The sequence below is a fragment of the Trichoderma aggressivum genome, assembly GCF_033847375.1.
Source record: "Trichoderma aggressivum f. europaeum strain CBS 100526 chromosome Unknown scaffold_047, whole genome shotgun sequence".
NCBI lineage: Eukaryota > Fungi > Ascomycota > Sordariomycetes > Hypocreales > Hypocreaceae > Trichoderma > Trichoderma aggressivum.
The window spans coordinates 273,876-297,804 of NW_026946413.1; the positions used below are offsets into that span (position 1 = coordinate 273,876).

The 23,929-nt window shown below is 45.9% G+C and overlaps 7 protein-coding genes across 7 annotated transcripts; 4 read left to right on the plus strand and 3 right to left on the minus strand.

Moving 5' to 3' along the window:
- Positions 1–126: 126 nt before the first annotated feature.
- On the plus strand, positions 127–3,506 carry Triagg1_9000 (uncharacterized protein; the record flags this gene model as incomplete). Its single annotated transcript, XM_062903910.1, has 4 exons — positions 127–206; positions 296–1,347; positions 1,437–1,537; positions 1,593–3,506. 4 exons carry the CDS (start codon positions 127–129, stop codon positions 3,504–3,506), a joined length of 3,147 nt encoding a protein of 1,048 aa, XP_062752122.1.
- Positions 3,507–7,269: 3,763 nt separating this feature from the next.
- Triagg1_9001 (uncharacterized protein) lies at positions 7,270–8,191 on the plus strand (the record flags this gene model as incomplete). Its single annotated transcript, XM_062903911.1, has 2 exons — positions 7,270–7,390; positions 7,452–8,191. 2 exons carry the CDS (start codon positions 7,270–7,272, stop codon positions 8,189–8,191), a joined length of 861 nt encoding a protein of 286 aa, XP_062752123.1.
- A 432-nt stretch (positions 8,192–8,623) lies between these two features.
- On the minus strand, positions 8,624–13,578 carry Triagg1_9002 (uncharacterized protein; the record flags this gene model as incomplete). The annotated part of the gene is made up of 4 exons (XM_062903912.1): positions 8,624–12,348; positions 12,409–12,458; positions 12,514–12,813; positions 12,875–13,578. 4 exons carry the CDS (start codon positions 13,576–13,578, stop codon positions 8,624–8,626), a joined length of 4,779 nt encoding a protein of 1,592 aa, XP_062752124.1.
- A 2,427-nt stretch (positions 13,579–16,005) lies between these two features.
- Positions 16,006–16,845, plus strand: Triagg1_9003 (uncharacterized protein; the record flags this gene model as incomplete). Its single annotated transcript, XM_062903913.1, has 3 exons — positions 16,006–16,031; positions 16,089–16,402; positions 16,457–16,845. The coding sequence occupies 3 exons, from the start codon at positions 16,006–16,008 to the stop codon at positions 16,843–16,845; spliced, it is 729 nt and encodes a 242-aa protein (XP_062752125.1).
- Positions 16,846–16,996: 151 nt separating this feature from the next.
- Triagg1_9004 (uncharacterized protein) lies at positions 16,997–18,079 on the minus strand (the record flags this gene model as incomplete). The annotated part of the gene is made up of 6 exons (XM_062903914.1): positions 16,997–17,152; positions 17,221–17,327; positions 17,381–17,755; positions 17,811–17,821; positions 17,887–17,999; positions 18,065–18,079. The coding sequence occupies 6 exons, from the start codon at positions 18,077–18,079 to the stop codon at positions 16,997–16,999; spliced, it is 777 nt and encodes a 258-aa protein (XP_062752126.1).
- A 441-nt stretch (positions 18,080–18,520) lies between these two features.
- On the plus strand, positions 18,521–21,077 carry Triagg1_9005 (uncharacterized protein; the record flags this gene model as incomplete). The annotated part of the gene is made up of 3 exons (XM_062903915.1): positions 18,521–18,562; positions 18,619–18,789; positions 18,840–21,077. 3 exons carry the CDS (start codon positions 18,521–18,523, stop codon positions 21,075–21,077), a joined length of 2,451 nt encoding a protein of 816 aa, XP_062752127.1.
- A 145-nt stretch (positions 21,078–21,222) lies between these two features.
- Triagg1_9006 (uncharacterized protein) lies at positions 21,223–21,586 on the minus strand (the record flags this gene model as incomplete). The annotated part of the gene is made up of 2 exons (XM_062903916.1): positions 21,223–21,365; positions 21,475–21,586. The coding sequence occupies 2 exons, from the start codon at positions 21,584–21,586 to the stop codon at positions 21,223–21,225; spliced, it is 255 nt and encodes an 84-aa protein (XP_062752128.1).
- Between the last annotated feature and the right edge of the window lie 2,343 nt (positions 21,587–23,929).

Consider the following 23,929-nt stretch of genomic DNA (forward strand, 5'->3'; position numbering starts at 1 on the left):
AAGCTGCATGTGCTTGTCCAAAATTCTATCGGCATTCAGTATTATCAGAAGATCATATAGCATAGATATTAATCTGCCATAAAATACTGTGTAAAATACTACATATCATTATTCCAAAAGCATCAAATGACTGCGCTTGATAAGAGCCATTCAGGCAACATCACGTCAAGCTACTACTACCCCTACCTACTCCAATCGCTAGCCCGGTTGGTATCAAGCTATCCAGTTCCAGTGGGCATTTCGCAACGGCATCTAAACCGCGACATGCTCGGCTGGGTATCACAAATGCCTCCAGCCTCCTCCAGACAGCTCTCCAAAAGTCACATGTCAACGGCGCCTGTGATAATATTGCCAGGCTCCCAGAAACCGCCCTCTTCCATTGGATCCTCAGCCATTTATGCATAACCGAAGCCTTCATGGATCAGGACACCCCAGGCCATGACTACAACCCATCTCAGCCAGTGACTTCAGACGTCAGCATCCCAGCCTCCCTGCTGCAGCAGAATATCGAAGCTCCTAGTATCGCTTCGCCCAACACTGCCAACGGATGGAGCCGCGAGCCGGAAGAAGACAACGATGAACCTGCTGTAGCGAAACCCTTCGCCCGCGTCTCAAGCCCCGATTCGGCGGCTCGCGCGCAAGGAGCCGCAAACCCCACGGCTGAAGACGACGACGGCGACACTGAAAGCAGCCAGGATGACGGACCGTCGTTTTACAAAATGCACAAGTTCAGCCTCTACGAGACCGTCAGCCGTTACTACATGGTGGGGGTGGATGTGAGTGAGAGGCGGTATCGCATTTTGAAAATCGACCGGACTACAGAAGGCGCCGACCTGAATATCACGGATGACAAGATCATCTACAGCCTCAGAGAAGTGAACCAGCTCCTCGACACCATCGACGATGGCAACCGCGCATCTGGTGGCATCAAGCTGCGCTGTACCACTTGGGGGCTACTTGGCTTTATTAAATTCACCGGCCCGTATTACATGCTTCTTATCACCAAGAAGAGCACCGTTGCCATGGTTGGTGGCCATTACATCCACCAGGTAGAAGGGACTGAGCTGGTACCGCTGACGCCGGGACGCACCAAGGTTGATGTTCGCAACAAACCAGAGGAACAGCGCTTCCTAACCATCTTGAACACCCTGGACCTGACCAAGTCTTTCTACTACAGCTATTCGTATGACATAACTCGAACTCTCCAGCACAATATCACACGAGAGAGGGCATCTCTAGCGAACGGCACTGTACCCTGGCCGAATGAAGATCTCAACTCTATGTTTGTGTGGAATAACTATCTGCTGGAGCCCGCCGTCAACGTCCTTCAGGACCCATACGACTGGTGTCGGCCCATCATACACGGATACATAGACCAGGCAGGCAAGTTGTTGGTCGTTACCAGCCTGCATGTGCTGCTAACTAACACGACATAGCACTTTCAATATATGGCCGAACTGCTCATATCACTGTGATTGCCAGGCGGTCACGGTATTTTGCAGGTGCCCGCTTCCTTAAACGAGGTGCGAACGACCTAGTAAGTGGTGCATTTCCACTAACACCAACATCATCACCTTCTCACTCAATATCAGGGATATGTCGCCAACGATGTTGAGACGGAGCAAATCGTTGCGGAATCTTTGACAACATCTTTCCACGCTCCTGGCCCCAGGCCGTACTGCAGTCCTCAGTACACCTCGTACGTCCAGCATCGTGGAAGCATACCTCTCTACTGGACCCAGGACAGCACCGGCGTGACTCCTAAACCGCCCATTGAACTTAATTTGGTAGATCCATTCTATAGCGCCGCCGCTCTTCATTTCGATAATCTATTTGAGCGGTACGGCGCTCCGATATACGTTCTCAACCTTATCAAGTCCAGAGAAAGAACGCCTAGAGAGTCAAAGCTGCTAGCAGAGTATACACATGCCGTAGACTATCTCAATCAATTCCTGCCAGCTGACAAGAAGATTATACACAAGGCGTGGGACATGAGCCGTGCATCCAAGATCCGTGGCGGCGACGTCATCGGGAATCTAGAAACCATCGCCGAGTCAGTACTGAAAACAACCGGCTTCTTTCAAAACGGCGACGGAATCACAACCCCCCTGACGGCCCAGAACGGCGTTGCTCGCACCAACTGTATCGACTGCTTAGATCGCACAAATGCCGCACAGTTTGTTATCGGAAAGCGTGCGCTGGGTCATCAGCTCCACGCCCTTGGTATACTTGAAAACACCTCTGTCGAGTACGATACTGATGCTGTAAATCTCTTCACCCACATGTGGCATGACCATGGAGATACAATTGCGGTACAGTACGGTGGCTCTCAGCTCGTCAACACGATGGAAACGTATCGAAAGATCAATCAATGGACCAGCCACTCTCGAGATATGATAGAGAGCTTCAAGCGATACTACAACAACTCGTTCCTCGACAGTCAGCGACAAGAGGCATACAATCTCTTTCTTGGCAACTATATCTTCTCACATGGTGAACCTATGCTCTGGGATCTGCCAACAGACTACTACCTTCACCACGCCAGCCCGAAAGAGTGGACAGAGGCGGGAAGGCCTAATTACATCAACTGGTTCACACCAGCTCATCTCCAGGAACGGAAGATACCGCCATTCGTTGCGCCAACAGCCCTCAGCCGTTGTAAGAACGCAGAATCATTCGATGATTACTGGCTAGAGTACTATCGACCAGCTACTCTATCATCCTTCCCTAAGATGTTTGCGTACAAGATGAACTCTACCATAAAATATATACCTCTGAAGGCAACTCAGGATGGTAGATATGATCTCAGCCCTTTCCGAGTCCGAACGGATGGTGATGTCGATCCCGAGAAGAGGAAAGTAAAGAAGGAGCCCACATCACCATCTGAGTCGCTAGTCTCGGCCCAGACCTACCGCCAACAGACACTCTCCCTTGACATGGGAGACAATGCTTCGGCCATGCTCTCTGACAGAGTAACAGGGAGGGATGTGTCTCGGAATGACTGGCTACGACCATCGCAAGGCGGATCGCAAAGCGGGGAGATTTGGGGCATCTACAGCGGGCCTGGCGCCATATCGCCAGCCAAAGCTTCTCTCTCGGCGGATACATTGAAGGAGAAGCCGTCGGATCTTGAAAAGTCCAAGACAACGCAGTGGACCTTTACCAAGGCGGTAAAGGACGCTCTAAATCCAGTTGTAGAGTCTCACGAAGCGGAGGATTATGAACGTTATATTCGTCATCCGCAAAACCTCCCGCTCGTCGTCTCAAGCGATACTCCAGTAGATATCGATTCATCAGAATATAAGGATTATGTCGATGGCACGTGGCTTGATCAAGGCCTTATGGTAACAGGCATCGACGAGGATGCAGATGTCTACTCGGAGCTGGTTAAAATAGGCGAAAATCCCCTGACCGTTACCGAAGAGGATGCGCCCAAGAAGAGGTACAAGGCCTATGGGAAGTGGCTTAGGGGTAAATCGTTCTTCAAACAGCAGCCGCTGGATTGAGCTCTATCCGACCCTCGTTACAGGTAGAAACAATTTCCCGCACACTCCGCTATTTCAGGATATTAGGAAGTAATTCGACAAGTCGAGGCTCTTTTTGTAACACAGCGGCCAATTGTCCAGGAGGGGCAGAGCCTTCTCGATTCCATAGAGACTGCAAGATTGTCGATGTATGAATAAGACGTGTTGAAATCCGGTCTATACCTTCAGTTGGTAGCTGTGAAGATTTAAGATTGAGCCAGCACAGTGAAATCATGTGAAGCACTTGATCGGTATGTCCAGGTGAGGAGATTCTTGGCCAGCAGTTTACCAACGTTTCATTCAAAGCCTCCGTAGTTGCACAGACTAATGGTGGGTACGCCAAGGCAAAGGGATCGGAGAGCGTCGTAGAAAACAACTGAAGAAGGTTCTACCCAAAAGCTGTCAGTACACTGCGGTGATGATATTTACAATATCAATGCTGTTTACCTGAAGATGCTTAGCCGTGAAGATTTCTAAGCATGAGATGATATTTTTTGTAATGTTCATCAGAACCTCAACAATTCGGGCATGCTGCGAGGCGTGATAATGTCCCGCAAAGATTCCATCTCTCAGAAGCTTGTCGAGGAAACGCCGTCTTCGTGAATTCTTCACATCCGGATCCAGCTGTGCTACCTGAAGGAGGACACCATACGCCGGGTATAGGAGTTCTATAGACTCATTCTCAGGCGTCGTGGCGGGTAAAAATAGCAGCGTAGGGAAAATTGCGTCCTGTATGACGTTGTCAACGCCGGCAGACAGTATTGTGTTCGGGGGGCATTTGTCCAAAAAGTGGCCAAGAATTCTCAGCCCTTTAACCCTAACGGCCGTATTGTGGTCTTCAGCTAGTGAGAGTAGAATTGGAAGAAACAGAGGCCAGTGACGGCCCACCGCAGCTTTCTAAGAGTAAGTTAGTTTCTCTGTTCGGGTCGATCAATGAAGTTGTTACATACACTGCATGAAATAACTGCCCATTTAAAACTTGATGCCGCATGAAGTTTTTCATGCTCCTGAGAGATGTTGTCAAGTGATGTCATAGGTTGCATGCCATGTGGCGTCTGAGGGATTTGCAATGGCCTTCCGGAGGCAGTTAACCTAGTAGATGATTTGGAAAATAGAGGCCGAAGTGTATCATGGAGCAGACACTGGGTAATAAACGTATCTAGTCTATCACCGGCCAAGCTAATTTCCACCAGGCGAGAGGCAAGCCGTGAGGATTCTGCGGTTGTCCAGTTATCATCTTTTTCGGTATACGTAACAACATATACTAAGACTGTGTCATCGAGAGTGAAAGGCTCTGACGATGAGCTGTAGAGAAGAGAAATGAGAACCAACACTGCCAGGCCAACTTCAGCGGCCAGGGAGCGAGCAGTATAGTCAACAGCTAAGTCATATGGGTGCTTTAGCCTATATTTCTCGTCTTATTTCACAAGGAGATGGTCCTTACCTTGCTCGGTATTATCTGTGCTGTCCATGGAGAGCTTAATTAGCTTTTCGGCTACAGGCTTAACGAGCCCTCGTACATGCAAAATCTCTTCATTGGGGGCCGATAGGGCTCGCTGCTCTTCTTGAATGCCCTCCCGAGTGACCAACAGAATGTTGATACGGTCGAAGAGTTCTAAACCTATATCGCGAAGTGCCTGTACATGGGAGACGATGCAATGTGAGACGACGCGATAGCGAGGCGAGGATAGGTTGGAAATATCACCTCTGTAGTAACTGCATCCAGTAGTTTGGATGAGACATCCTGCAGATTCAATTCATGGTTTTGTTTTATCTCTACAGAAAAGGCATCGTTCAGTCGACAAGCGTAAGGTTGATGGCCATGATCATGTTCCAGACATACCAGATTGAAGTGCACTCAGTCTTTTGCGATTGGCTTCACCAAGCAGAGACTCATGCATGATGGGAGCCACTAGAAAACGATGCGCAAGAGAACAAAATGCCAAGCGCTACTGGAATTTTATTCTTCTCGCCGTTTCTGTTTGGTGCCGCTGGTCCTAGGTTGGTTGAAGTTTGTATGTTTGAAAAGCCAAACTTCAAAGGTTGGTATTTGAGGTACTATGACTTAAGCAGATATTGGGTGCGCTCTAGCCCACCTCATTCACCCACGGCCTTCCACGAGAGCGCTTCTTCCTGATTTTCGCTATTCACATGCTCTACGGCTCGTTTTCTAGAACCGGATATGATTCGTCACAATATCAATTGTAGCCAAGTCAGGGACATAAATCTCTCCATATTTTACTTCTTCCTTATTCATTTTTCTCGAAGATTGAATATTTATTTAAATCATGACATCCCCAAGGAGGGACCTCCCACAGGGGGCCTATGGTAATAATTGTACCCAAGAGACATGGAACTTACTTGGGTAAAATTGATTTCGAGCCTCTACGACTTACCTCTCTACATAGTTATTCTGGTTGAGCTCCAAGGGAATGGCGAACATGCATCCCACTGAATCGTCTTCTCAGCGCGCCTATGAAGTCTTTCCAGGTGTTAGCATTGCTTCGAAAATCTCCAGCAGCAATGTACACCGAAGAAGCGTCGAGAGAAGCATATCAGAAAGCCGGTTTACTCATTCGTCCAGCCGGCCTCGCCCGCAGAAAACTCAAAACGAGCCCCCCGCAAACAAGACAACGAGAGCCGTATGACATCAAGGGGACAACTCCATCCCTGGTAGTATGCGTAAACATGTACCATGAAAGAAGGACGACTTGGCTTAGACGAGATCGTTGAATGGATAGACTTGTTTTCATCACTTTACATCTCGGGCCAGGATCGGCTAGCAGAAAATTTTTCACTCACCAATTTGTGAAGTACTTGAGCGGCGTGAGTTAAGAGGGATGATTATCGAGGCATTGCTACATAGTAGAGAAGAGAGGTTAGCAACTTGTGACAACATGCAATGGCTGAAACATGACAGTTGGTTTTAGAGGTGATATCAGAGATCTTGGTTTGGTAATTTAGGAGTCATCAGGGTGTTCAGAAGCAGAACTGAAAAAAAGGTTTCTCATCATCGACGTTAAAGGGAGTGCAAAAAAATTTAAGCTTACCATATGACATGTACAACGCTTATAGCAGTGCCCAGCAGCAATAGCAGCAGTGAGAATATCCTAAGCAGTCCAGCGTTAGTTGGCTGATGTATCATGTGTATAGCATGAATAGTAGAAGAAAGGGATCGGTCAGATGGTGATGCATGTTAGTTCTGCGCTCAGGGTTCGCGGGAACAGAAAAGTGTAAAATCATCATGTAGATGTTTGGTAGACGGTGAAATGAGAGAGTTGGCTGGCGCCGTCGAACGATGAGGCATGTACAGGAATTGCTTACCCTTTCAACTGCAGCTGCGTCATATACCATTTCCTTTTGATATATGACTGCAGCATTCGCCAACGTAGGCAGACATTAGCCACGGCACTTTTGTGCTGCTGAGTGAAGGAGATTGCTGCGATGCAAAGAAAAATTTGAGCGCGCAAGAATTTGTAGTGAGTGGGCAGCTGCCATATCGATATGCATGTATACGAGCGCCCCGCCCGCTTAATCAAATAGCGTTTCCAATTCCGGAGCTGCTGGCAGAATGGTACGTACCTGAGTTATGCCTGATCAGGCAATAGCAGTGCTTCCCTCTCAGCAACAACAGAGCTCCCCTAGTAAAAAATACAGTGGGCCCAGCCTCTGAGCTTCTCACTTGAAGGGAAAAAAAGTTCTTCACGCTGCTGCTCAAGGACATGCAGCCAGCAAATAAATCATCATGGCAGATCGGAGACGAGTAAATGGGCCAGGAGGTTCTACTTTACCACCAGTTTACGACGATGGCGAATTGGATGCAGTTTCGCGCCGCCAACGAGCGCCCGATGCTATTCGGCCACTCTGTGAGAGCCCTTCCTGTGATGAGATAACTGTTACTAGAGACTAAGACCTTATTCACTTCAGATCTCAAGACAGGAGTGACACCATCCGCATCTGGCTCAGCCTATCTAGAAATCGAGCCAAGAGAAGGCGAGTACGGCTCCGGCATGAAGCTAACATGCACCGTTCATGGGCCCAGGTCTCTCCCACGCTCTGCGCCATTCTCTCCTTATATGGTGCTCTCAACTCATGTCAAGTTCGCCCCTTTCGCCACGAAACAGCGCAGAGGCTATCTGCGCGACTCAAGCGAGAAGGATCTCAGTACGCATCTAGAAACTGCTCTTCGTGGCGCTCTGATTGCCGACCGATGGCCCAAAAGTGGCGTCGATGTCGTGGTGACCATTATCGAGGGGGAATCGACTCGCCAGGATGCAGTGGAGCGGAGAGTCGAAGAATGGGATGTGATGAACGTGCTAGGTGGGTGCATTACGGTTGCTTCTGCAGCGATTGCCGACGCAGGGATCGATTGCGTCGACACCGTCTCCGGAGGAGTGGCCGCCTTGGTAGCGGGCAAGGATGGCAACGAAACGTCAGTTGTGCTTGACCCGGTGGCTTTGGAGCATGAGTCTATTCTTGCTGCCTGCTGCGTGGCCTATCTACCCAACAGAGATGAGATCACAAATCTGTGGTTCAAGGGCCGGCTGCCCTCAGCAGCTTCTTACAATCATCAGTCACTTGTCTCCAGGGCAGTGCAGGCGAGTAAAGGAACACATGGGTTGATATCGGCGTCTCTCAGCGAAGTTATTAGCAATTCTCAAAACTAAAAGTACAACGTCTTAAATAATAATGACGATAATAACGATAATCTGGATCATGTATGCACATTGCATTCATTCGACATTTGCGTAGGCCATGTGGGTGTGTCCCAAGGGAGCATCTCGAACATCTGGTGAGCAAAGAGAGGTCAGCACTGCTGTAAGTGCGAGCAATCGAATTCATTACGAACACCATTGGCTATTGATGGAGACGGTCACCAATGTGAGGCTTTATGAGCCATTGCTACCTATTCGTTACCACAATCAGAAAAATATCAAGTATATTTATTAAGATCTATCTAAAGCCTACATTTCCATACCACATCGCAATTTGAATCAAATTCTCTCGGCAACAGATGAAGCCCAATCCCTTTTCTTTCCCTTATACTCATCAATAAGTGACAAACATCCCAGCTTAATCGCAGTCAACAGCCGGTAATCCTATTCAATGGCTGTACGTTTCCCAGTATACCTCTCAGCAGGCCATCCCTGCATTGTCCAGTTCTCTTCTACTACATCGCCACCCATAATGAGCGTATGCTCTAAGAGGCAGCTGTCATTCTTCATCGTGGCGCCGCTGAGTAGTCTGCTCCCTGACCTCATCACGCATCTGTCTCCTATGCTCAGTCTATTCAGATCAAATTTGCCTCGAGTGTTGATGTGACCCACGACACTAGCATCGTCAATGGAGACTCGATCGCCTAAAGTAATCAAATCGGGCTCCGTAAACATCAAACTTGGGCTACCGTTGGCAAAAAGAGCACAGTCTTTGCCGATGTTGGCCCCCAATGCTCGAAAGTAGAAGACAATCCAGCTGGTTCCCGTGAGGAGCCCCAAGACTCCCTGGCTATGATAGCAGTGTCGCCGAAGCCGTTCAATGCTCAGGAAGAGCTGCCACCGCTGGCAATATGAGGATTTATCCCAATCGTAATTTCCCGGTGCACGGCGTCCTAGCAGGGCCCATTTGCTAGCGATGACAATGAGAAGCGCCAGTATAGCCATGGTTGTGAATAAAACCGCGAGACCAGCCCAAGCTACGAGAAAAAGCACGGTAACATCGAACGTTACAGCGATGTCACGAGATATGAATAGGTTCATGAGATAATCAACCAGCTGTACACAAGCCACTGTCGGTACATTCCAATAAAATGATGTGAAGACAGTGATAAAGGAAGAATAGCAGAAGATAATAAATGGCCCTAGGACATAATAAGGCGCAAGTTTAAGATAGAACGCACGCCCAAATGGGGACATGCGGTCTGCCTCCGTTTCCGATTCATTATCATATGTATCGCTCTCAGAAGGTGTAAAAACCTCCTCCGGGCTACCATGGCGCGTTTTGCTGTTCTTCACTCTTGAAGTGCGCGATTCAGCTAGCGTTTCATCGCTACCCGTGCGTTGAATCCTGGTTTGTACGGAGCTCTTTTTTGAGTCCACGTTGATGCCAGCGAGAGTATCATCACTGCTCATGTGCCGCATGCGGTGTTGAACCGGCTTCTTCTCATCGTATCCAATGCTATGCCCGCCAGAGAGATGAATACAATCACGGCCCTTGGAGCCCACAAAGGTGCCCCCCGATGGGTATGATTTCCCACGGCGTGTCAAAGCCCCAGAGCCCATGGTGGTGTGGTCGCCGACTGTCACACCTGGGAGGAGGCACACCCGATCCGCTATCATGGCACGATCTTGAATAGTAATCTTTTCGGAGCCAATACCATCCGAGGTGATAAGATGGGAGCGAGAGCCGAATACAACATCATTCCCAATATCCAAGAGATGGTAGTCACCGATGCCGGGTCCCGTGCCTGGCCAGTAAACTCGCTTGCCAACTCGTCCGCCAAGCAGCCGTACGGCTACAGATGTTGCTTCATAGTGCTGTCCAAACATTGATGTCACATCGTGCAGGCGTGAGACAGGTAAAAGGGTCTTCATCAACGCGGCTCGCCAAATAGCAATTGCTCCTTGGTCTCTCGTTGTACCGAAGCTCATCTTTCCCAACACGGCATCCAAGAGCAATTTCACAAGTACGGCAAACGCAAAGAAGATGAAGGGACTGATAGAACAGCGCAGTATCAAGGCAAGCGAGTGGAATCCTACTCGCCTTGCAGCGGAAAACCAATCAAGGATGTCCCTCACCGTTGAAGCGTCTGGCAAAGCCATGTCTCCAACCATGCCGACAAGACCGGCCATCCAAGGCAGTATCGACAAGGCCCATGAGATGAAAACAAGCGGTACAGTAAGGAAGCAAGTGAGTAGTATATGAGGCTTTACTGCTTGGGTAGGCGAGAGATCTCGGTTCTCCTCAGCAGCATCTTCAAGCTCCCAGCTAGAGGAATTCGGCCCTATGCAAGTATTCGGGGGAACTATAGATCCCGGTGCCAATATCGAGGATACACCAATAGAGGCGTTTTCTCCAATAACAATTCGGCCCAGATACATGGAGGTGTTGCCTTCAACTGCAAATGGACGACATAGACAGTGTGTAAGGGTTACGTTGTCTCGGATGTCTAGAAGATCCCATTCACCAAGAGACGTGCCAGTAATCTTGACATTTTTGCCAATCTTCGCCCCCATCAGGCGGTAGTACAGCCGTTTTGTGCTGTCATTGGTGTTGAAAACCCCTTTGCCACAAATGCTTACAATCTTCTGGACCATCCACCAGCGCGTGTGGTATACCCCCCACATGGGATAAAGTCCTTCACGATGACGGCCAATAATGAGCCACTTGGCAGCAATGCCAAAAATGGGTGATATAATTCTGATTATGAATTTTGCAAACATGACCGATACCGCCACGTTGAACAGCCGACCTGGAGTATGTTGATTCGTGGGCCATCGTTGCACGTAACTCATGACAACGATAAAGGCAGTCCACTGGACGGCACGGCGTAGGGGGTATATGACAGCAAGGGGGATCAGCTGAAGCAACATGATTACTGGATTCGTAGAACTGTAGGCCTTTGAGCATCCCACTTTCTCTTCATGAGCATCATCTGCTGGTACAAACTCTGCCATTTTGTCAATAAATGTGGCGATAACAGAAACAGTTCCTTGATTGAAGACAAGGCTGATGGGAATCTGTATATTGAATGCAGACCGCAACGCTGACGCGAGACGTCCAGCCTTTAAGGAATCCCCTCCAAGGGTAAAGAAGTCAACATCAAGTGCTATATTCCTCGGCGGTTGGCATAAGACATCAGCAAAGACTTTTCTAACCCTTCCTTGCGTGGATGCCTCAAGTTCCTGAGAGGAGGCACCACTGCCCAGCTTTGCAAGTAGTCCATCCAGCGCGTCATTGTCGACAGCGCCAGAGTGGTCAAGAGGTAGGGGGTCCGGTAACATGTGTATATGTTCCGGAACCATGTATCCGTGAAGGCATTTGGCCAGTTGTTGTTTTAATGCGTCTGGCTGATGGTGATTCAGTGCCCCTAAGCTAGCTTCAACCGGACTGATAAACGCTTCCAGTGTGCCCCTGAGATTGTGTTGCCTATAATAATGCCTGAAACCGGTGGACATCGCACTTTTTAGACAAGTTGACAATGATTCATGGTCAATACTGCACGGCGACGACTCAATGGGGACTGACATGTCAGTGTCGGGAAGGGGACATGTAGCCTGCCAATGCCTGCTCAAGTACGGCATATCGTCCGTCAGTTCCGGTATCCCGCATCGTTGGCTCAATTTTATCCTCAGCACTTTGTTGTTCTTCTTTGGGAGGTCATCCATATAGGTAACAAGTACCGGCCACTTCGCCTGCTGCAGTGACGACCGCAATGAATTATGCAGTGTTTTCAGGTCAATGCGAGGAACGTTCAACGGGCTAACCAACACCACAGCCACCACTTCTTGTAGTACATCATGAGCCACAGAAAAGGCGAGAGCCTGGGTGACTCGTCCATACAGCGGTGATCCTGGTGTCATGGCTGAGCGCATAATTGCATTCTCGACTTCAAACGGCGAGATGAGCTCACCACCTCGGTTGATAACCTCTTTGCTTCTTCCCGTGATGTAAAGGTATCCGTCCTTATCCATATAACCAAGGTCGCCCGTATCAAACCAGCCATTCAAATTGAAGGGTGATCTATCCAGTGTTCCGTCTGGTTTGAGATACCCAGGGAAGACAGGTTCACCACGGACACATATTCTCCCCACGGTACCACTCTGGACTGATGCATCTGACCAGTCTAGGATTGAGATTTCTGGTCCTGTACTGATACCTGACGTACCCTCCCTGTCCAGTTTGTAATTAAGCGGCGGTGTTGATATAGGCATACATCTAGTGGATATGTCAATACGCATTCTAAACAATGGTGAATCTTCACATCTCTTACTCGGTCATCCCATAGCTGGGAAGAACTGTGCATTTAAACGTGTCCCGAAGTCGACACGCCAGTGACGGCAGGAGACCCCCTGCGGCATTGCATGCCAATCTGATACGGCTCTGCTGTAGAGCAGACGATCGTTCCGAAGCCGCAGCCAAGACAACAGAATGCATTGATGGAGATGCATAATACCATGTAACAGGAGTCTCCTGGACCACATCCCAAAATAAGTTGGGATCGAATGCAGGACAGCACACTGTTGATCCTCCAGAGAAAACTGGAGCAAAGATATTTCTTACCAAACCACCGCTGCAACAGTTATTAGCTGACCACTTCGCAAATAGGTTTCCAACTTCAGATATACACTTACACGTGATACAAAGGCATCATATTGAGGCATATGTCCGACGCAGTCAATCCCCATGAGTCTATCACGAAGCTGATGCCGGCGATGATAGAATGGATTGTCAGCGGAACCACCTTTTTGGTACCAGATGTACCACTGGTGAAAAGGATCAATCCAAAATCTTCTGGTTTGTTGTGAATAGGCTTGTACCTTGAGGGTAATAGAGCAGCTCCGCCAAGATCTTTGAGGTCAATCCGGTCGTTGCTCTCCCATTCCATCAGAAAGACCTCAATCCCTGCTGCAGCAACCCAGGGGTCTCCCAAGCCGAGCCTATTGCAGTCATCCCTTGTCGTCAGAATAAACTGAGCACCAGCTTGTTGAACATCCGCGCGAAATTGCTCAGCGCCGGCAGCAGGGTTGATTGGCGCAGATGTATAATAGGTAGTAACCGCGATGCATGCGGCTGCTAATAGAGGTCCATTGGGCAAAGCTATTGCGACTACTGGCTTCCGTCCATGCCCGCTGGTTGGAAGATAAAACGTATCAACAAACTTCCTTAAGCCATCGTGGGTGATGTGGTCTCCCGGTGTTGTTGCTCGTAGAGCTGGCTGCGGGCCGGGGACAACAAAAGATCCGAAAGACTTATAAGAATCTTTGACCAGTTTCAAAGTATCACGAACCAGCTGGGCTAGGTTCTTGTCTTCGTGGGATTTTGCATCCTCTGGCATCAAGTGATACAGCCTTGTATAACTTCTAATGAGAGGGAATGTCGGCCATGATCCCGGCAACTCGCTTAACAGTAGGTGCAGTAAAGCGAGTGGACGATGGGAGGGGCTTGGAGTGCTTGGTATTGCCTCCAAGATTAGTTCCTTGTCAATATCAGAGCGTAGGAGATTTTGGAATCCTTCACTGATGCTGATTTCTGATATTGACATAGAGTAAAAGCTCTCAAGCAAAGCTGTGAGCTTTGAGAGGGAATATGGAGAATCCATCTCAAGTAAGGAATTTTATCTGGCGAAAACAAGCCTTTGTTCCGCATGAAATTGCGTACTTCGAATGCTAGAACTGGCTTTCAACGTCTGGTCAAAGGGCTGTAACTCATGGAAGGCATATCAGGGAGATTTGTGAAGCAGCGGGAGCTTCGATACCAAATATATGGAAAGCATTGATGACCAACCGGTTGCAATCGAGATAGCCACTCTGAAAGATGGACGATCAGTTGAAGATCATAATGGCCATCGCAAAGACCACACATACCAGTTGCAGCATAGGAGCCCCCCGGTCTTTTGTAGCCACACGTAACTCCATCGCGATGTATGAGAATGGCATGTAAGACACCACGCTCAAGGCTACACATCTAGGGGCCGATCCCAGGTGCTGAGAATTCACAATCGATGAGGCCATCATCGATTACCCAAATGGCGTATACCATGGCTCATGACGCACGAGGTTGTACATCTGGAGACCGATCGATCAAATCCCGATGATTGCAAATTATAAATTGCTGATAAGTTTCATTCATTTTTAGGTATCATGATATCTTCAATCGCTGCAGTTTCCGATTATCGAATCCTTGTTTAGGAAGGAGACCTTCTTTTGCTGCCATACGGAAGAACGGGATGTGCGATACCACGCTGAGGATCTCACATCTGGGAGCCGATTGTTTGACAAATGATGGTGTAGGTGCCGATCCCGAAGGCTGGGACCTGTGAACGAATGACAGATTTCATCGACTAGGCGGATTCTTGGGTCAAACTGCCTATCTGGTATAAGACATTGATGTCTAGGACAATATAGATAGCTCCTGGACAATCGGATGCCGCGGTTGGAAAGGCCGGCAAACACAGAGTTGCAGCCATCATCAGCATAGACCCAGTCGGAAGGGAGCGCTCTTTTGCACCTTCTGCCAGGCCAGAAACGCATGATTGATGAGGTATGCCAAACGAGGCTCGGGCAACTCAATGTATCTTGCTAGAAAAACAAGCACTTGCAGTCATTTTTTTCCTTCTTTCAGTCAACAAGATGACACGATGAGAGTGCTTGCAATCACTTACGAGGGCGCAGTCATGCTAATGAGGCCGGTCCGGGCAATCGGAACGCAGACCCGCACTCGCCAAGCTATCCGGCGAAATAGTTTGATAAGAAGGAATGTTTGATACGTGTAGCGTTCCGCTATGGTAGCATTGGGATTGGCTTCAATGCTTGATAAGTCGCCGAGTGAATATCTAGGGAAGAATATGTTCCTTGCTCTGACAGCTTACCTCCTTGGCGGCTCCGGCGATCCATGCCAGTTGGAAAGAAAGAAGAATAGAAGTGGCAGTTCAGAGCCACGCGTCTCCGAGCTGAAACCAAACCATGACCTTGGGTTGTCCAAATACGTAGGAGCATCCATTCAAGAAGGGAGAAGAGCTTTCTCCCTGCATAACTTGAACACCTCCATCTGTACTAGCATCTTACCGAGCGACGAGATGTAAAAGGGCATGTATGGTACTCCACTTAGAAAGATCCTGATTTACCATAATTTATTTGATCGTCAGGACAGCGAATTTCTGTCTTGGTTCACTTGAACCCAGGGTGCTCACCTCATGAGATGATGTTCTAGGTTAGTGATTTACAGAGTCGTGTAAGCCCAGTCGGTGCACGGGTTTGAGCGTGCGCCGATGAGACCCGAACTGGAACCTAGATCAATTACAAGTACAGAGATAGCACCAGGTACCCATCAGATACCTGAAAATGTTTAATCCAGTACGAGGCAGAGGTAGGTACTATTAAGTCTCTCCGCTGACTGGACCAACGCCGTTGACTTGCTTTTCCTATATAGTAGTTTGCCAAGCTATCAAATGATATATGAACATGTAAATGCATAATAATTTAGATACATCGCGATTAATTACTAGACATATATTTGTATTCATACTGATATTTAGTTTGCGTTGTTTCATTAAAATCCAAAAAGGATACTGTAGGTACCTATTCGTACATGATGTAGCTTTAGGAGCGCTAAGAAGCGTGGCTTGGATAATTTTACCAAAGCGTAACGCTCTAACTTCACCTTAGCTTTCTGCGCGCGCACCCTGGTAAGTTTGTGCTACTTACTTGACGCAAATCAACGTCTCCCATGTTGATGGCTTCATCGTCAACACTAGGTTAGGAGGATGGCGTCCGATATGCCTATATCTACGTACGTGTCATTGCACCGCGACGCGTCACACAGAGCAGCGAGCTGATATTTTCGCAGTGTCTACGTCCAGAACCTGGAAGAGCGGGTGAAGCCCGAAGTGCTTGCGGAAGCATTGAAGACTATCTTTTCCGAGTTCGGCAATGTAGTTGATATCGTGGCCAAGAGAAACCTCAAGGCTAAAGGACAGGCATTTATCGTATTTGACCAACCCAGTGCCGCCCACAATGCCATCGAAGAGGTCGAGGGGTTTGAGCTCTTTGGCAAGCCCATGAGGGTTGCCATGGCGCGAATGCAGAGCGACAAAACAGTCGAGATGAAGGGCAATACCGACGAGTTTGAAGCCCATAAACGGCACAGGCAGGCAGAGAAGGGTAAGAGAAGTTTGAATAGCCCAGATTGCGTCCTCAGTACTCACACTTCTACAGACAAGCGCAAGGCGCTCGAGGCAGCAGACGAACAAAGGCACCTCAAGAGGGCTGCTGCTGGCGCACCTGAAGCTCGACCATCGAAATCGGCCAAGCCGCTGGGGTTGAAATCCACAAGTGCCCCAGCTTCAGCTGTTGTACCCGACGAATACTTGCCCCCGAATAAGATCCTCTTCATACAGAACGTCCCCGACGAGTACGACATTGACGCCCTTAATGCCGTCTTCGGCCGGTTCGATGGTTTCCGGGAAATTAGACTGGTTCCAGGTCGGCGTGGAATCGCTTTCGTTGAATATGAGAATGAACAGGGGGCTATCACAGCTAAGGAAAATACTGCTGGCATGGCTTTGGGAGATAAACCCATCAAAGTCACATACCAGCGTCAATGATATGTGTAGACTATTAATATAAGGGCGTTTGCGTTTTGGTATATACTTCTGTGGCATGGGTGTTTATCATCTACGATTACAAAGGACAAAGAACATGAAGAAAACAATTATCGAGGTGGCCTCGATTTAGGATAGCCCACGAGCCTAGTGTTCAGAAAATCACGTCGTCGTCATCCTCCGCGGCTAGGATATCCGCCGGACCGGAATCTTGCTTGGAAGCTCCTGGATCGTTCTTCTCCATTGCTTCTCTCCTGGCTTTCATCTCAGCATCGGCCGCAGCATTATCTCGTTGTTTCTTATTGGCGACCTGTGAAAGAGACCAACAGCATTAGTGATCACTCTAGAAGATGATACGTCTTGTACACCTATACTGACCTTCTTCAAGCGGTAAAATTCCTCACGGTCGAGCTCGTCTAGTTCAGAATTGATGTACTTGATAGTGTTTTCCGTCCGGGGAATAATAACGTGCTCAATTGCGTTCACTAGAAAGAATTAGTCAACGTAATTCAGTAAAGCAATATGATGGGACGCGAACCTCTTCGATTGACCACCTTGATGACCTCATCTAATATCACAAAGGCGGTTTGTAGGCTTGCTAGCTCTACCAAGGCTTCGACAGCACGTGCGTACGTTTCTCTGCATCGCTGAACTTGCTGTCCACCTTTTCCCAACCCAGTAAGTCCAAAGTCATTGTTGCCCTCTGTCAAGTAACTTTCAAACGCTGGCAGGAGAACGCCTGAAACGTTATCTTGCTTTGTGCGGATTCGAAATCGAGCTGATTTGGCGGACTCCTGGACTTGGTATCCAATGTCGCCGCCGACGGCGTAGCTGACTTCGGCCAGTGAAAATGCCGCAATTTGCATGACGCGTCCCATCTTCCGCTTGGCCTCATCGATTCTTCGAGTTATTTCTGGAGCGAGGTTAGTTCATCCGGTAAAGACGTCGGCGATGTGACAATAGCTGACCTCGGAAACGTCTGTCATAGCTCCAGTTAGATGCTGCAACCATAAAAAACATGTCATATCGGCACCATCTTCTTACTTTGTAAGTGCCTCACTTTTCCTTTTCAACAGGCTGTGACCAGTCTCAGCTCCCTTGAGCTTGGCCTTCATGATGCCGAGCGATTGCCGAGTAGGGAAGACGGCTTCGCGATCCTAATGGGCAGTAGGGTATCGAGTTAATTCCTGCAGAATAAACAAAGGACATAGCCAGGACTTACCGCGGCGCCAGACATATTTGCGAAATTGATCTGATGTTCTGAATGCAACTGGTCTGATGATTTTCTTTTTTGTATGTCACTCGGGGATGTTTCGACAAGTTGCGTACTTAGTGCTTGAGATGTAGCTGCCCACGGCTGCTAACTTACCTAAAAAGGTAGCACGGCTGGAGCAACGCATGTCCCCCTCCAAAGTCAATATCACTATAACCGGGTATCTTTCACCTGCCATTTACGCTAAGCACCAGGTACCTTCTTTATCGTGACAAACCTAAATATTTCTGTCGCGATATCAGACCCAGATGCAACGGTCGCGTTTTATCTGCTAATTCCACGGCACCGGTTTTCAAACGATACCAAAACTATAACCATGGGCTGCACTGCATAATTACAACAAACACCAGTACCGCAGCAATCTCTCCAAACTCTTGGTGGAGAGTGAGAGAGGAGAGAGCGACCATGGCGGACATCCAGCACATACCGTCGGACCTTTATCTTGTTGTGAGTTCTCAAAAAGCAATGTGTCTCCTCTATTCATTTTCTAATCCTATTTACAGTCGAATGAAGATTCCGTTTACGAGCAAGACATTCTCCGCGATCCTACACGTGTGAAACCATGGCTCGAGTATATCGATTTCAAGACTCGCCATGGAAGCGTCATAGAGCGAGCTTTTGTAATGGAGCGTGCTTGTGTTAAGCTGCCACGATCATACAAGCTCTGGAAACTCGTTAGTCAAGGTATCAACGTACCGTGGCCTCGTTGCTGACTTATTGGCAGTACCTTTCATTTCGCGTGAAACATATTTCAAAACTCAATCCAGCAATCCATGCCGCCGAATATCGAAAAGTCAACGCTCTATTTGAGAGGTCTTTGATCCTGCTACACAAGATGCCGTCAATATGGGAAATGTACCTCAAGTTTCTAATGAAGCAGCCCGTGGTCACGCTTAGTCGACGGACGTTCGACCGGGCTCTTCGAGCACTACCAATTACGCAGCACAATCGCATATGGTCACTATATCTTTCCTTCGCTAACGCAGCTTCTGGAGAAACCGCCGTCAAAACATGGCGAAGATATATGCAAGTTCACCCGGAAGACGCCGAGGACCTCATCGAGCTGCTTGTTCTACGAGGTGGGTATACTGAAGCAGCAAAGCGGTACATAGACATTCTGAACGATACCCGGTTCTCAAGCAAGCGAGGAAAGGGGCACTATGAACTTTGGAGCGAGATGGTTGAAATGCTCGTGGAACACGCCCCCGAGGTCGAAACAAGCTATGAAAATGGTATTGATGTAGAGGGCATCATCAGGTCTGGCATAGTTCGGTTTGGTGACCAAAGAGGAAAACTTTGGGTTGGGCTTGCCACGTATTGGATTAGGAGAGGGAGCTTTGAGCGAGCCCGTGACGTTTTTGAAGAAGGCATCACAACTGTCATGACAGTCCGAGACTTTACTCTCATCTTCGATGCCTATGCTGAATTTGAGGAGTCTATTATTGGCGCCTTGATGGATGCTTCGGCGTCTCGAGCTGGGAAAGGTATTGAGAGTGAAGAATCAGACTTGGAGCTTGACATACGGATGATGCGATTCGAGAACCTAATGGACCGCCGTCCATTTCTTCTCAACGACGTCTTACTCCGACAGAACCCCAACAATGTACCGGAGTGGGAGAAGCGAGTTGCTCTCTGGGGCGATAAGAAGGTTGAGGTTGTGCAGACCTACACCGACGCGATTACGACGATCAATCCGAAGAGGGCTGTAGGCCCATTTCACCAACTGTGGGCTAACTATGCCAAATTCTACGAGCGGGGTGGGGATATTAGAAATGCTCGTATCATCATGGAAAAGGCCGTCAAAGTTCCATTCAAATCAGTCGCAGAGCTGGCTGATATGTGGATCGAATGGGCTGAAATGGAACTCCGGAATGAGAATTTTGACGATGCTGTTCGAGTCATGGCTAAGGCTATACAGGCACCGAAGAGGTCCAACGTCGATTATTTTGACGAGGCTTTGTCTCCTCAACAGCGAGTACACAAGAGCTGGAAGCTTTGGAGTTTCTACGTGGACCTGGTGGAAAGCGTTTCGACTTTGGACGAAGTGAAAAAGGTATATGAGCGCATCTTCGAGCTCAGGATTGCAACTCCTCAGACCGTTGTGAATTATGCCAATCTCCTCGAGGAGCATAAATATTACGAGGAGTCATTCAAGATTTTCGAGCGTGGTCTAGATCTCTTCAGCTACCCAGTGGCTTTTGAGCTGTGGAACCTATACCTTACCAAAGCTGTCGACAGGAAGATCGGCATCGAGAGATTGCGGGACCTCTTCGAGCAGGCGGTTGAGGATTGCCCGCCCAAATTTGCCAAGACTATTTATCTGATGTATGGGAATTTGGAGGAGGAGCGTGGCCTCGCACGCCATGCAATGCGGATCTACGAGAGAGCAACGCGTGCAGTTTCCGATGAAGATCGGGCTGATATGTTCAACTTCTACATCACCAAGTCGGCCTCTAACTTCGGTCTACCATCAACAAGGCCCATTTACGAACGAGCCATTACAGCTCTCCCTGACAGCGAAGCGAAAGAAATGTGTCTCAAATTCGCGGATATGGAGAAGCGACTGGGTGAGATTGATCGGGCAAGGGCCATATATGGACATGCGTCCCAATTCTGCGACCCTCGAACAAATGTCGACTTCTGGACCAAGTGGGAACAATTTGAAGTCCAGCATGGCAACGAGGATACATTTAAAGAAATGCTACGGATCAAGCGGAGTGTGCAGGCAAAATACAACACTGATGTGAACTTTATCGCATCACAAGCCCTGGCACGCAGCCTACATAAACCTGAAGGCTCCCCAGGTGTGGAGACTACAGATCCCATTGCAGCTCTAGAAAGGCAATCCTCAACGCTACACGGCTTCGTGTCTGCCAGCACGGGGCTCAAAGAAATGCAGAGGGCACAGGATGCTCAGCCATCAAATCCAGATGCTATTGATATAGACAATCTCGACGACTAAGTATACAAAAAAGGCCACATTCAGAAAGGAGTTTTGCTAGGCTGTTTGCATCAAAAATAGATTTATTAAGCTTGCTTCCAAAACTCCACGGCTTCAACTCGTTGCTTGTTATGAACCGACGGCCATCTATGAACCGCAATGCGAATTATTTGCCACCTTTCATCTCGGCAATCTTAGCATGATACTTTTCAGCATAGTTCTTATCGACGTGGCCATCGCGAGAGCCAGGTGTGGCATATATTGATCCTTTGCGCTTCTGAAAGCGACTGGGGGGCACTTTGGCAGCATCTGGGATCTCGTTAGCGACATAATCACGCAACCATTCTCAACTTTTTGCCCAGTGACGGCAAATCCATCCATCTGATGATTGTGGTACTGGAGGGCTTTGGAAACGAACCCCATTCATCACTGAGCCTTCGATCTTTGTTGCCGTTTGGCACAGGTGGCTCGCCTGCTTCAGCAGCGGTGGCGGTGCTCGTTTGCTGTTCTGGGCTTGTTGCTTTCTCCATCAGGCAGTCTTATATGGGATTGATATTATTCTTTGTTGGATATGGAAAAGGGTCCGGGACAGTGGTAACCACAATTATTTTAACACGCACTTGGGTCGATGAGATGAGGGATTCCTTTATATGCTCATAGCGGGGGATCTACGGTTTCAATTACACTGCGTGATGGTGTGCTGGATCATCTATCGTCAAGTGAATCCTCCTTCCTTCCCCTGGATTGGATAGTGGCCTGCAGTGATGTTCCATGCTTGAGATTACCCCGCAAAATAGCCTTCGTGGACGGCAAGTGATGGGTTGCTGAGATCGAGCACCGCCACCAATTCCCTACTTATTGACGTCACTATTCAGTCTTTATTTTAATTACTACTGGGGGATTGCGCGAGGCCTGGATTACCTCCTCGGATACAGAGTAGTGTGATACAATAGAAAAGAATAACAATATACCGGGTAGGCAGCAATGCTTTACTAAAGAGAAACATGTTCTGAGGGCTTGCCTTGGTTTTTTCCACGATTCGCCACCGGTAGGTATGCTAGAGGCTATATATTTGATCACTAGTTTGGGTGGTGGTTGTGTCCAATGCCCCCAGGCCTCCATCGCGGGTTTTTAGTACCTTTGATAGATTTTCTCTTTGTGTAATAATGAGCTTATATATGGCGCCTTCGCACTCCAACGTGAGGCCTCCATGCCACTAAGTGATTCTAGAGGTAGGCCGGAACTACTTGCCCCCCTTTACTTTTTTATTTATTTTAAGAATATTAATTATACTTCCTACTGGTATTTTTTATTATTAATATTTTTAATATTAAATATTTTTAATAAAATCTTAATCAAGTAAGAGTATTTAACCTTAATTCTTTTATTATTATTAAAGTACTAGTTACTAAGGAAGAGGAAAAAAGGTAAAGAAAAAAATAAAATAATAATTAATTATACTTTAGTAGCTAAGTATATAATAAAAACTATATTTATTTTTAAACTTTTTTTATAAACTTTTTCTTAATTTTAAAATTATAACTTTAGCTTAAAGGTTATTTTCCTTTATAAAAAACTTTAGGTACTTAATAAATTACTTTTTTTTTCTTTAGTATTATTTTTAATATTAATAATAATTTTTTTTATAAAAGTTATATTTATTATAAAAAAGTTTAATAAAATTATAATAATTAAGTAAAAGAAAAATTATATTTTAGCCTTTAGTTTAAAATTTAAAATTAATTTATAACTTAACTTAATTAATTATAATTAATTAAGTTAAATTTTAGAAAAATTTAAATTATAAAAAATAATTATTAATTAAGGGTTAAGATTAAATTTAAAATATATAAAAAAACTTAAATAATAAAATTTAAGTATAATATAAGCTTTAAGCTTATAATTTATAATTTAATAATTAAATTAAATTAAATAAAATTATTTTATTAAGTTATAAAAAGTAATAATAATTTTTAAAAATGAAATATATATATAATATTTTTAAAATTAAAAAACTAGTTAATAAAATTATATATTTACTTTTTTTTATTATACTTTAAGTAATAATTATAACTTAACTTTAACTTAAAATATATAATAAAATAATTAAGTAAATAATTAAATTTATAATTAATAAAATTATAAATTTATAATTAAAAGCTTTAAAAAAGGAAAAATTAAAGCTAAATAAAATAAAGTATAAGCTAAATTAACTAAAGAGTATTAAAAACCTTAAGCTAAGTAAAGGAATTAAGATAATTATTAAAAAAGTTAATAAAATAATATAAAGGTTTTTTTATAATTAGTTTTTTTTAAATAATTTATTTTTTATACTTAGGAAAAATAATTAATATATAAAAAAGTAATAATAAAAATATTATTTCTCTTAAATATAAAAAATAAACTACCTAAAAGAAACTAATTATAAAAAAACCTTTAAATTATTTTATTAACTTTTTTAATAATTTTCTTAATTTTTTTACTTAGCTTAAGGTTTTTAATACCCTTTAATTAATTTAACTTATATTTTACTTTACTTAACTTTACTTTTTTTTTAAAGTTTTTAATTATAAATTTATAAGTTTATTAATTATAAATTTAGCTATTTACTTAGTTATTTTACTTAAGTTAAGGTTAAGTTATAGTTATTATAATATATATTTTTATTAAGTAGTTTTTTATATTAAATATATAATTTATTTTTAAGTAAAATTATTATTATTTTTTATAACTTAATAAAATAATTAGCTTATTTAGTTTAATTAAATTATTAAATTATAAATTATAAGCTTAAAGTTTATATTATACTTAAACTTTATTATTTAAGCTTTTTTATATATTTTAAGTTTAGTTTTAAACTTTAATTAATAATT